This window comes from Vitis vinifera, chromosome 5 (assembly GCF_030704535.1).
Source record: "Vitis vinifera cultivar Pinot Noir 40024 chromosome 5, ASM3070453v1".
Classification (NCBI taxonomy): Eukaryota; Viridiplantae; Streptophyta; class Magnoliopsida; order Vitales; family Vitaceae; genus Vitis; species Vitis vinifera.
In genome coordinates, this window is record NC_081809.1 from 14826925 (window position 1) to 14840313 (window position 13389).

At 41.1% G+C, this 13389-nt stretch overlaps 1 protein-coding gene across 1 annotated transcript; it reads right to left on the reverse strand.

Annotated features, from left to right (window-relative positions):
* Nucleotides 1–335: 335 nt before the first annotated feature.
* LOC132253830 (uncharacterized) lies at nucleotides 336–9051 on the reverse strand. The gene is made up of 5 exons (XM_059737075.1): nucleotides 8287–9051; nucleotides 8059–8172; nucleotides 7468–7956; nucleotides 621–842; nucleotides 336–512 (listed from the first exon to the last, which is right to left on the reverse strand). The coding sequence occupies exons 1-5, from the start codon at nucleotides 9049–9051 to the stop codon at nucleotides 336–338; spliced, it is 1767 nt and encodes a 588-aa protein (XP_059593058.1).
* Between the last annotated feature and the right edge of the window lie 4338 nt (nucleotides 9052–13389).

Consider the following 13389-nt stretch of genomic DNA (forward strand, 5'->3'; position numbering starts at 1 on the left):
AGCATTATTAACAAAACTTCCTTCCTTAACTCTTCTCCCCCCAAGCAAGATCAACATTGCCCTCAATGTGGCAAGAACGATTGTAAATAAAGGGAGGAAGTGGTACCTCCTAAGTGACATTGAGTCTGAGTCGTATAGGAGAAACCACATGATTCAAAAAACAAAATATTAATGAGTAAAGGAAAGAGAGAAAACAAAAAAATGATTTGTATATATTACTCTGAGAAAGTACAATGAGATATGATCTTGTAATATATCCAATCCTAGAATATAAAATATCAAAACAAGTAATAATGTCTACTAATATACTAAGTAAATACAAAATAAAGAAATGATCAAGGAGCGGGGCTCTCTGATGGAGATGATGGCTTTATGGCTACCTCGTGAGTGGCCTGGACAGGGACATCGGCTCTGGTGGTCTCCTCAGCTGGAATAGACTCCTCAGCTGGAGTTATAGGCTCTGATGGTTCAGGAATATCAGTCTGAGGTGGTGGCAAGAGTCCTAGATGCTGCTGAATTGGATGAAGGATAGTAGTATGCTGGTCCTACTGAGCACGTATGTCTGCCATCTGCTGGAATAAAGCATTGTGCATAGTGGTTAGTGTCTTGAACAAATGTACCATGGCACGAAACTCTGTGGTAGATATGGTGATAGAGGCCTCCGATGTAGGAGGTGCAGCTGGTGGAACAGGAGGTGCAGCTGGTGGAACAGGAGGTGTAGCTGGAGGATCAGTAGAGGTGGCCTCAGGCATAGATGGTGCAGCAGGGGCAGGTGGTACAGACTCTATAGGAAGCTCATCCTGTTGTGCCTGCTTAGTCGTGCTGGTACTGGAGATGCTGGCCTAGGTGGTGCTGGTACATGTGCCGAATAGCCTGCCAACTGTGTTCATTTGTCGAGAGTGAAATGTTCTCGACAATGGTGGTGGCGCTCAAGGTGAGGCTCAGTAGGATAACCCATGTGCTCCAATATATGACAGAGCAGCCTCGGAAACAGCAAAGGAATAGTGTCTGCTCACTGTAGCTTCCTCTTGTGAACTTTCTCCTCAAAGTGGAGGAGAGCGGCCATAATCAGGTGATGTGGCCCAAAATAGAAGCCTTCAGATATCCTGAATAACGCATCCAGGATGGCTCCTTGCCTCTACACTAGATGCTGAAGAGGGAAAATGTTGGACCATAGCAACACATCTACTAGGAGCATCCCAGATGGAACCTCTTTACGTAGAAGGAATGAATCTCTAGAAGTCCCCCTGGATAGGATGTGGACCATGTCCCGCTGAGAGATAAGGGACCACTCCCGGAAATGTGCTGGATCCTCTGGCTGATATGGAATATGGAGAGCCTCAGCAATGTGCCTAGCCTCTAGGATACCCTAGCACCCGTCAATACTGAAATGAATGGCGATAGGACTTTGGGCACCCTGAGTAGTCATGGACTGATAGAAGTCCATCGCCACTCTGGGGTAGAAAAACTCCCTAGGAGTCATAAGGCGCTCGAGATGGTACCTCTGGAGCAGTCCAAATGAATCTCAAAGTTTTGGCTAGTGTCGCATATCCTCAATGTCGAAATAAAGCTCGGAAAGAAATGACCTGACTCTACAATCTGTATTGGCCTCAATGGGCGGTTGGGTAACCATAGGCCTCTTGATGATGGCTTCCAGACCAATGCCGGAAGGATGCTGAGAATCTGCTGGGGCCTGAGGTCTTAGCTCTCTTTGGTGGAATGCGGTGTACTGATGGCTTAGGGGGCGGAGAAGTCGGTGGTCTCCATGTTGAGTATCGGTACTGAGGAGGGCTAGAGGGCACCGCATCCTCAAAAGATGGAATGGTTGGAGCCTGAGGTAAATCTTAAGGAGAGGAGGCTCTTGGCCTAGCCACGTGAGATATTGAATGGTCGGTATGGCCTCCTCTGATGAGCGCCATGGATGAAATAGGGCGAGAGGTGGAGGTCGTTTCTTTAAATGGGTGGCCGCGGGGCGTGGAATGGAGAGAAAACCAATTCGCAAGGTGGTGCAAGGCTTCTCGCAATAGGGAATGGGGCATGCGAAATGAACGGACTTTAGAGGTCATTAAATAGGATTTTTAAGTGACCTTTGGCTTTCTTGCTGACCTTTGGCATTTCGCACAAAGACTGTTGGAATTCGCAAGGTTGCGAATTGAGTTTGTAGCCTCCTTCAAATTTCACAATTTTTTCGCAAGGCAAAGTTGGTTTGCGAATTTTTGACAGCCCTTGCGAAATTTTCGCAAGGCGTTTTTGGGGCTGCGTAATTTTCGCAAACTGATTTTGGGGTTGCGAAATTTTCGCATGCTCTGCGAAATGCTATGTTTTTCCTCCTCTAGAAAAAATTTGAAAAGTTTCTCCATCTGTTTTGGAATTCACCTGCAATTGATCATCAAAAATGAAATTAAGTCACAACAAAATAAAATTAAAACAAGAAATTTCAATTTAAAACATATACTAAATCAATAAAACTTGAAATTAACATTAAAACACAAAAATATGGACTTAGTGTTGATTACTACTCAAAAAGTGCTATTTTATAGCTTGTAATTAACTCTTTTAAACACTTTTGAGTAGTAGTAATTACCTTTTAACTCAATTGGCATGTTAAGGACCCTTGCAATCATTTCTAATCAAATTGTGTTAAGTTTTGGTGTTTTTGATAGCTTTTTGATCACCAAAGCAATCTAAGATGAGGGAGAGCTTTATATAATCCATGGTGAAGCAAATGGAAGCTCATTTACATGAAGAATCCAAGCTTTGGAGCTTCGTAGTCCTTTGCCAAAGCCAATCAAGAATGCAAGGAGGAAAATGAGAGAAATCTAACATGAAGAAATTCAAGAGGATAGCAACTGTTGGACACATTTCGAGTACTTCCTGGAGTTTATTTCATGTATACTATATGTCGTTTCGAATCTCAAGAATTCAGGAGTCCAATGCTTCAAACGGTGTGTGAATTGGAGTTGAAATGAAGAATTTATGGCCGTTTGAAGACAACTGCATCAAGCTATGTGAAAATTTCGCAACTGCGAAATGAGCTGCGAAAATTTCGCAGCCCAAAGCCCATTTCGCAGCTGCGAAATGAGCCACGAAATGAAATCCACTTGCAAAATTTTGCAAGGTGTTTCGCAGCTTCGAAACCACCTCCAAGAACACGTGTGCCACTTCGCAAGTTGAAACTCCATTTTCGCAGCTGCGAACCACGTTGTGAAATCACCTTCAAGCTACGAAACAAGTGGCAAATCATCTCCAAGTTGCGGAATCACCTCCAAGTTGTGAAATCACAAATTCAACTCGCAAAATGGACAATTCAAACTTGCGAAACCCACCTGTGTAAACTCAAATATTTGCCACCGACTAAGTTAGATTTTTTCTCAAGATATTTTGTGTAAATTTCTATTTTCTCCTTGTAATCAGTTGATTACTACTCAAAAAGTGCTATTTGATAGCTTGTAATTAATCCTTTTAAACACTTTTGAGTAGTAGTTTTGGCCTTTTAACTCAATTGGCATGATAAGGACCCTTGCAATCAATTTTAATCACTTTATGTTAAGTTTTGGTGTTTTTGTTAGTAATTTGATCACCAAAGCAATCCAAGATTGAGGAGAGTTCTTTGGAATCTTGGGCAAAGCAATTGGAAGCTCAGAAACATGAAGAACTAAAGCTTTGAAGCCCTTTTCCAAGAGTTGATCCGGAATGCAAGGAGAAAAAGTAAAGAGAATCTGCCATGAAGTATATTCTTGATGACAGTTGTGGCAGCCACTTTTGGAGCACTTTCTAAAGTCTAATTGATGCATGCTATATACCATTTCAAAGCTCAGGAAGTCAAAAATCCAATGCTTCAAACGGTGTGCAATTCGGAGTTGAAACGAAGAAGTTACAGCCATTGCAAGTCAATCACTCTAAGCTGAAGGAAGCATTTTGCAAAGTGTTGCGAAATCACTCTTTTGTTGCGAAGTGATTTCGCAGCCTTTTTGTACAGTGTGGTGGATTTCCTCCTGAAGTTGCCCGATATATGCGACAAGTGGGAAGTTGAGAACCTCAAGATGGAAGCCAACTTCGCAGCCCTGCGAGAATAGCCTTTTGCTGCGAAGTGATTTCGCAGCCCTTTTTGAGTGTCTGCGAAATCTCGCAGACATCATTTTCTCTTGGGAAATGGTCCGTAGTGCTTCCCGATGTTTGCTACCGACATTGGGAGATATTTTCCATCAGATTTTTGTTGTCTAAATCCCAAAATACTCCTTGTAAGCCACCAATTACAAGATTCCTTAGCTTTTAAGTTAGTAAAAAGAGAAAATATCCATGTAATAATTAGTTTTATATTATGTTCATATAAATACCTCTCGAGAGCCTGTTCTCAGGGAGGGGAGGAACCTTTTTGTAAAAGTTGGAAAGCAAGTAAAGTTCAGGCCCTTTGTTTTGCCTGACCTTCTCACTTTGTATTTTTTATTTCTTACTAAGTTATGCACTCTCTGTGGAATTTCCCCCAGAGAATGAGTAACTAAACCTTTAGTTCCTTGGAGCTAAGGTTGCCGGGGGAAGCTTACCAAGTGTTGGCAATTCCAGAAAATCCTACCCTAAAGTCACCTCCCAGAGGCTCGCAAGGGGTAAACTAGTGCATCTCCATGGTTGGAAATCACTTGCCTTACATAGTGTTGGCCCAGGTGACTCTAAGGTGTTTTAAGTTAACTAAAAACATAGAAATCACTAAAGGATTTCACTTACTCTTCATTAATGGCTGAAACCACAAAGCTTTGCATTCTTGCACTTGGAACCTTCCCCCGGCAACCTTAGCTCCAAGGAACTAAAGGTTTAGTTACTCATTCTCTAGGGAAAATTCCACAGAGAGTGCATAACTTAGTAAGAAATAAAAAATACAAAGTGAGAAGGTAAGGCAAAACAAAGGGCCTGAACTTTACTTGCTTTCCAACTTTTACAAAAAGGTTCCTCCCCTCCCTGAGAACAGGCTCTCGAGAGGTATTTATATGAACATAATATAAAACTAATTATTACATGGATATTTTCTCTTTTTACTAACTTAAAAGCTAAGGAATCTTGTAATTGGTGGCTTACAAGGAGTATTTTGGGATTTAGACAACAAAAATCTGATGGAAAATATCTCCCAATGTCGGTAGCAAACATCGGGAAGCACTACGGACCATTTCGCAAGAGAAAATGATGTCTACGAGATTTCGCAGACACTCAAAAAGGGCTGCGAAATCACTTCGCAGCAAAAGGCTATTCTCGCAGGGTTGCGAAGTTGGCTTCCATCTTGAGGTTCTCAGCTTCCCACTTGTTGCATATATCGGGCAACTTCAGGAGGAAATCCACCACACTGTACAAAAAGGCTGCGAAATCACTTCGCAACAAAAGGGTGATTTCGCAACACTTTGCAAAATGCTTCCTTCAGCTTAGAGTGATTGACTTGCAATGGCTGTAACTTCTTCGTTTCAACTCCGAATTGCGCACCGTTTGAAGCATTGGATTGTTAAATTCCTGAGCTTTGAAATGGTATATAGAATGTATCAATTGGACTTCAGAAAGTGCTCCAAAAGTGGCTGTCACGACTATCATCAAGAATATGCTTCATGGCAGATTCTCTTTACTTTTTCTCCTTGCATTCCGGATCAACTCTTGGAAAAGGGCTTCAAAGCTTTAGTTCTTCATGTTTCTGAGCTTCCAATTGCTTTGCCCAAGATTCCAAAGAACTCTCCTCAATCTTGGATTGCTTTGGTGATCAAATTACTAACAAAAACACCAAAACTTAACATAAAGTGATTAAAATTGATTACAAGGGTCCTTATCATGCCAATTGAGTTAAAAGGCCAAAACTACTACTCAAAAGTATTTAAAAGGATTAATTACAAGCTATCAAATAGCACTTTTTGAGTAGTAATCACTCCCCCCAACCGACATATTGCTAGTCCCTTAGCAATAAAGGAGAGAAAAATAAAAATAAAAAGTACTATAATTTACAACATCATGCTGATCAAAAAAACAATTTTCAAGTGGCATGATGATCTAACTCTCACATGGAACATTAAAGAAATAAAAACCCAAATTTCAACAAGAGTTATAACAAACTATGCTAAACACTGTCAATCAAGGGAATGCATTATGCAAACTGAAGTTTTAAAATCATTTCCACTTTCAAAGAACCAAACTTTATTCTTCCTCAAAAATCTATGTGTATTGGTTCCTTAGCTTCCGAAAATAATATGCTAAACTAATATCTCCCCCCAACCTATCTCTTTTCAACACTTAGCAAACTGACCAAAATCAATAAGAAAAGAACACACTTTCTTTTTTTATTTTATTTTATTTATTATTTTTTTTTTTAAGGAGGCTTAATGGGGTACTCTTTCTGAATTGTCCATGTAATGGGGGTCCATCGATGACTCCCAACCAATTAAGGTTTAGGGCATTAAGCTTTAAGGATCTTTCAACCACTAACTCCTCGGATTTTTCCCCAGACTTTTGAGAATGAATTTCTAATACCCAAGCACCTACCATATGCTAACTCTACCTATTCACCCTTGTAACGAGCATTGAGGTCGGTGACTCCCAACCAATTAAGGCTTAGGGCACCAGACTTTAAAGATTTTCACCATATACCCCTCAGACCTTGCTCGGGTTTCAAGGCAAGCAAACAACTTTCTTTCTTTATTTCAAAGGCTCATTGGCCTTTTACAAGGTGTCTCAATTTTATCAAATGAGGTCAAATGTACCAAGTCCCAAAATTATCCTAAGTCAAGAGGGAAATAGCTTTTCATCTTATAATCGGAATCTATTGTGCACAGTGTGTGAATAGCTTAAAGTGGAAGAACTAAATTCAATTTCAATAGAAGCTTCAACAATTGAACCACTTTAGTGAGCATAATCCATACTCTAAGTCAAGTGAAAAGCAAAAGTTCAATTTCTCCTGTTTTAATTTGAAAATTTTTCCTCAAAATCCATGGAGAATAGAGTAAAAAGAGTAAAAAGCAAAAACTACAACTGATTTACCAATATAATTGTATTACCAAAATGACTTAGCATACTTCCTTTAACTTAGCATACTTCCTTCCTCATTTTCTCCCCCCCCAACCGAACTGAGCATTGTCCTCAATGTGATTTGAGTGATTGCAATTAAAGGGAGGAAGTGGTACCTCCTGAGTGATATCAATTTCGAATACTAATTGGAGAAACCACATGTTTCAAAAAGAATAAAAGATGTGAGAAAAGGAAATAAGAATAAATTAATGCTAAAGGTTAACAAAAAAAAAAAAAAAAAAATATTAAACTTGTATTGCTTTGAATCCATTTGAGTATAATGAAAAAGAAAGGCAATACAAGCAATCCCAAATATGGTACCAAAATAATGGGATTTCTTACAAACTAAAAAACGAAATACATAAAAAAAACATAGGCAGTATATATATATATTGATCTGATGAGTGGGTGGTGCTGGGGCTAGGCAGATGGGTCTGCCTCTTCAGTAGCTGCTCCAGATGGGGCCTGAGGCTCTGTGGGATGAGAGTGTGGCACAGCTGTGGTAGAGGTGGAGGGCTCAGTAGCTGGTGGCAGATCACAATGATGCTGGAGCTGCCTTAAGATGGCAGTGTGCTGAGCTTGGGTGGCCAACATCTGCTCTTGGCATGCTCGAATGGCTGCCATCTCATGAGCAAGGCTGCTCTGAGATGCTGTGAGGGTCTCCAATGAACGACATAACTCTCTGTATTCAGAAATGGGAATGGCCATCCTTGGTTCAGCTAAAGTGGATGGCTGAGATGAAGCTGGAGTAACTGGTGGAGCTTTGGGAATGGCAGGAGCAACAATAGTTATACCCTCAGGTATATGTCGTGGGGATGCTTTCCTAGCAGTTGGCTGTGGGCGCTCTGGCTGGTCAACTCTATAGGCTGTCATGTTGTTCCATTTGTCGAGAGTAAATACCTCTCGGCAAATGCGCTTGCGCTCCAACTGAGGCTCAGAAGGATACCCCAGGTGCTCCAGAATTTGGCACAGCAGCCTTGGAAAGAGAAGAGGAATGGCATCAGCTCTCTGCAGCTTCTTTTTATGCACCTTCTCTTCGAAATAGAGAAGGGCAGCCATAATCAGATGGTGAGGGCCGAAGAAATATCCCTCAGAAATCTTGAATAAGGCCTCTAGAAGCACTCCTCTCCTTTGAGTCCAATGCTGCAGTGGGTAGAGGTTATGATGCAAAAATGCATCAATAAGAAACATGATTGGAGGAAGCTCCCCCCTCAACAGATGTGGTCGTGTAGAAGCTCCTCTGGATAGGATATGCACCATTTCCAGCTCAGTAGCACTGGTCCACTTTCTAAAATCATCAAAATGACTCGGCTCATAGGGTATTTGCAAGGCCTCAGCTATATGGCGAGCTCCCAATATGCCATTCCTCCCATCAATGGTAAAATGAATTAGAGTTGGATCCCTGACCTGCTTGGTAGTAATGGACTGATAAAAATCCATGGCTACTCTGGGGTAGAAAAAGTCTCTTGGAGTCAGTAGGTGCTCCATATGGTATCTTCGCAGCAGGTGGAATGACTGTGCAAGCTTCGGCCGCAATTGGAATGTAGCTATGTCAAAGCACAGCTCGGAGTGGAATGGCTGAGCTCTACAGTCCAAATTCCCCTCAATTGGAGGCTGAGTCAGCATCGACCGCCTGATTATTTCTTTCGGAGCTATTTCAGCTGGAATTTGGGGCTCGGGAAGTGGCGGCTGAGGCTCTTGAGGCTCTGCTGGCGGAGCCGGAGATGGCACCGGAGATGGAACTAGTGAGGGAACTGGCGAGGGAACCGACGAGGGTTCTGGGGACTGCTCCGTCAAGTCAATGGGCTCTGAGCTTTCAACCCTGGCTCTCTTTTGCAGTGGCCGACCCCCTGACCTGGTGAGATAACGTCTCGCCGGAGGCTTCTGCGACGCGGGCTTCACCGAAGGAGAAACTGCTTTTGGCCGTGGAGGCTCAGAGATGGGATCTGGAATGGGCTCCCCTCGCGGGACTCTCTTGCGACTTGAAGGAGAGGAAGATTTAGCTCCTCTGGTTCGCGCCATTTCGGGTTGCCGAAATTGGCCGGAAGTGACGACCGGAGAAGATGAATGGAGGCTTGTGCGGTGTCGGGCTCGAGCAAGGAGATGAACAGTCTGCAAGAATGGCGCGCTCTCTTTTTGAAACCCTTTCGCAGCTCAAATGATTGGTATATATAAAAATAACGGAATATTAAGGGTCATTTTGAGTTTCGTAGAAAAAGGCCAATTTCGCAGCAAAAAGTCATTTTCGCAGCCACTTCGCAATCCGTTTCGCAGCTGTGAATTGAGTGTCACTGTGCTGCAAAGTGGCACACGTGTGCCAAAATCGCTTTCGCAATTGCGAAATACCCTGCGGAATGGAACTTTTGTTGCGAAATTAGGGATTTTCACGCTTTATCGCTTCGCAGCCGTTTCGCAGCTGCGAAATGGGGGCTCCTGTGCTGCGAAGTGGCACTCATGTGCCAAAATCGGTTTCGCAGCTGCCAAAATTCTCGCAAAGGAGTCAAATGAGTTGCGGAATGGTTTGGCAGCAAAGTGCTAATTTCGCAGAAGATTTCCTTAGGTTGCGAAGTCTCGCAGAGCCCTGTTTTTGCTCTGTTTTCACTCTGTTTTTGCTCTGTTTTCGCTCCAATTTCTCTCCGATTTCTTCCTTTCAATTTCTTTGGATTTTCTTCCACCTGAGATCATTCAAAAAGATTAAAACACATATAAAAACATGATTTAAGATCAAAAACTAAGATCAAAAGTATGGAAAAAACTTTGAAATTTACAAAATTTACAAAAATTTTGGACTGTGGTAAAACCACGTCCATCAAACCCTTATTTGCTTAGGCTTTTTGTGGCTCAAGGAGGTTGATTTCCTCCTTTTCTGGTTTGAATGGCTCCATGAACGGCTTGAGACGATATCCATTGACTCTAAAGGTGTCTTTGCCATTGGAATTCAATAATTCCACCACTCCATTGGCATATACTCGGTGAATAATAAACGGGCCTATCCACCTTGACTTGAGCTTCCTAGGAAATATATGAAGTCTTGTGTCATACAGTAAAACTCTTTGTCCTTTCTGAAATTCCTTGTTGGAGATTAGTTGATCATGCCACTTCTTCATCCTTTGTTTTTCAACTTTGGAATCGATATAAGCATCATTTCTTAATTCCTCCATCTCATTAGGGTCTAGATATCTCTTTTCTCAGGCTCTGATCAAGTCCATGTTCTGCTTCTTTATTGCCCACCAAGCTTTGTATTAAACTTCCACAGGGAGATGGCATGCTTTGCCATAGACAAGATGATAGGGAGACATGCCAAGAATAGTCTTATAAGCTGTTCTATATGCCCACAATGAATCATGAAGCCTAATAGACCAATCTTTTCTGCTGGAATTCACCACTTTCATCAATATGTTCTTTATTTCCCTGTTAGCTAGCTCAACTTGCCCGGAAGTCTGAGGATGATAAGGTGTAGCAACCTTATGCTTTACTCCATACTTGGATAATAGAGCTTCAAAAGGTTTGTTGCAAAAATGAGCACCTCCATCACTGATGATGGCTTTGGGCACCCCAAATCTTGAGAAAATGTTCTCTTTAAGAAACTTGAGAACCACCCTGTGATCATTTTGTTTACAGGGGATTGCCTCAACCCATTTAGAAACATAATCCACCCCCACCAAAATGTAAGAATTACCAAAAGACATTGGGAAAGGCCCCATGAAATCAATGCCCCATACATCAAATAGCTCAACTATTAGAATGGGGTTCATAGGCATTTGATTTCTTTTTGTTAGCTTTCCAAGCCTTTGGCATCTATCACAATTCCTACACATGATGTGGGCATCTTTGAAAAGAGATGGCCAAGTAAACCCTGATTGCAATACCTTCATGGCTGTTTTCTGAGAGGCAAAGTGGCCTCCACATGCATTCTCATGACAATGGTTTAGAATCCCTTGCTGCTCATCTTCAGGGACACACTTCCTTATGATCTGATCTACACAATACTTAAAAAGAAAGGGCTCTTCCTAATAATAAGCATGAATTTTTGAAAAGAAATGCTTCCTGTCCTGTGCATTCCACTCACTTGGAATTTCACCAGTTACTAGATAATTAGCAATATGAGCATACCAAGGAGTTTTTACTAGGAACATGAGTGATTCTTCAGGAAAATCATCATTAATAGGCAAGGGATGGGAATTATGTGCTATAACTAACCTTGAAAGGTGGTCAGCTACCACATTCTCCACTCCTTTCTTATCTTTGATTTGGAGATCGAATTCTTGTAACAAAAGAATCCATCTAATCAACCTTGCTTTTGCATCTTGCTTTGTCAATAAATACTTCAAGGCTGAATGGTCAGTGAAGACAATGATGAAAGACCCCACTAAATAACCATGAAATTTGTCCAAAGCAAATACCACAGCTAACAATTCTTTCTCTGTAGTTGTGTAGTTCCTTTGAGCTTCATTCAATGTTTTGCTCGCATAGTAGATCACATAGGGCTTCCCATATTCTCTTTGGCCAAGTACAGCTCCTATAGCAAAGTCACTGGCATCACACATTAGTTCAAAAGGTAGTTGCCAGTTAGGGGCCCTCACTATGGGAGTTGTTGTTAAAAATTTCTTTAGTTGATCAAAGCTATTTTGACATCTTTCATCCCATATAAACTTAGCATCCTTAGCTAACAGCTCACAAAGAGGTTTTGAAAGACTTGAAAAACCTTTTATAAACCTCCTATAGAACCCTGCATGGCCAAGGAACTATCTTACTCCTTTCACAGTTGTTGGGGATGGCAATTTAACAATAAGCTCCACCTTTGCTTTATCAACTTTAATGCCTTTTTCAGAGATGATATGGCCAAGGAAAACTCCTTGACGTACCATAAAATGGCATTTCTCCCAGTTGAGCACCAGGTCTTTTTCAATGCATCTGTGAAGAACCGCTTCCAAATTGACTAAGCATTCCTCAAATGTACCTCCATATACGGTGATGTCATCCATGAAAACCTCCATAATTCGCTCCACCATATCACTGAAAATACTCAACATACATCTTTGAAATGTTGCAGGTGCATTGCATAAATGATGCGACTCATGGTAGCTTAGCTTTAAAGGCATATCAACAAAATTTATACCTTGAATACTATTACTAAAGTAGCCAAGCTACTATAGCATAGTGGTTCTAGGATCGTTCACTGGGAAGGGTTTTCGCAAACACAAGTGATATTCAAATTAGGAAAATAGGTGATTTTCTTATGGATGTTAGCTTTAAAAGAAGATGTAAATGTTTTAGAAAGATTTAAACTAATCTAAGCTAACATTAAAGACTAAAATGAAAGGGTGTAAAAACAAGTTTCTCAAAGATAGGATAGCTATGCTCTGGCTCTTATGCAAATTGGAAATCTCAGGATAGGCTCCTCGCGTTGGGGTTGCAACTATGGTGATGCTTGCTTCCCGAACCGGTATGGATTTAGTAAATCAAGTTTTAATCCTTTAAAATGGCAAAACAGATGGTAGTGAATTTCATCAATGGTTATTCACCTTAGACTTCCTTTGAATGGCTCGTAAGAGATAACTAATGGTCTAAAGCCAAAAGCTTACCAAATATTGGCAACTCAAAGTCATTCCAAGTGATAAACTCACCTTTCAATGGCCATTGAAATTGGTTCTAATGGATTAATGCAAAACTTGGAATTGAAAACCTCACCTTCCAATAGCTCGTAGGAGATAACTAATGGATAGAAATCCAAAAGCTTATCAAGTATTGGCCGTTGGAAGTTGTCCAAAGGAAAGAAAAACCAAACTTTACCTTAATGAACCTTTAATGAAAAACGTCTACCTTACCTTCCGGGTGCAAGAAATTTCCATGGGATTGCATCCAAGCCATCACATAACATCCATACTTTGAGAAACTAAAAGTTTTAGCCAATCATCCTCTGAGGAAAAGCCCTCAGAGGCTGTTTGGCTTCCAAGAAAATAAAATAATAAAGAGAAAAGAGAAACGAGAGAGCTCTGTATATTTCTCAAGTGTCAAAACGTAATATATGTTATATATGTTCCAAGAGGTGATTTCCACCCCTTATATAGTCTTTACAAAAGCAAAAGCTTGTGATTGGTTAGTTACAAGGATAAGAAAGGAAATTACTTTACAAAATACAAAGGAAAATATCTAAAGTGGAGTCGGCAAAAGCAAAGGAAAATTCGCAACACGCATGGGTTATGCGAATTTTGAAGGTGTTATGCGAATTTCACATAACACCTTGTGTTATGCCAAATTTTCGCATAACCTGGAGCAGTTGGGTTCTGAAGGCCATATCTTCCTTATTTTCAACTCCAAATCATGCACGGTTTGAAGCGTTGGATTCTTGACTTCCAG

Excerpts from the sequence above, each read along its gene's own strand:
- LOC132253830 (XM_059737075.1), bottom strand. The coding sequence starts at position 9,051 with ATGGCGCGAACCAGAGGAGCTAAATCTTCCTCTCCTTCAAGTCGCAAG. Across the intron at positions 8,173-8,286 it reads GTGCTACTGAGCTGGAAATG|CATTGGACTCAAAGGAGAGG; the intron begins GTGCATATCCTA and ends TACCCACTGCAG. Across the intron at positions 513-620 it reads CCACAGAGTTTCGTGCCATG|CAGCATCTAGGACTCTTGCC; the intron begins GTACATTTGTTC and ends CATCCAATTCAG.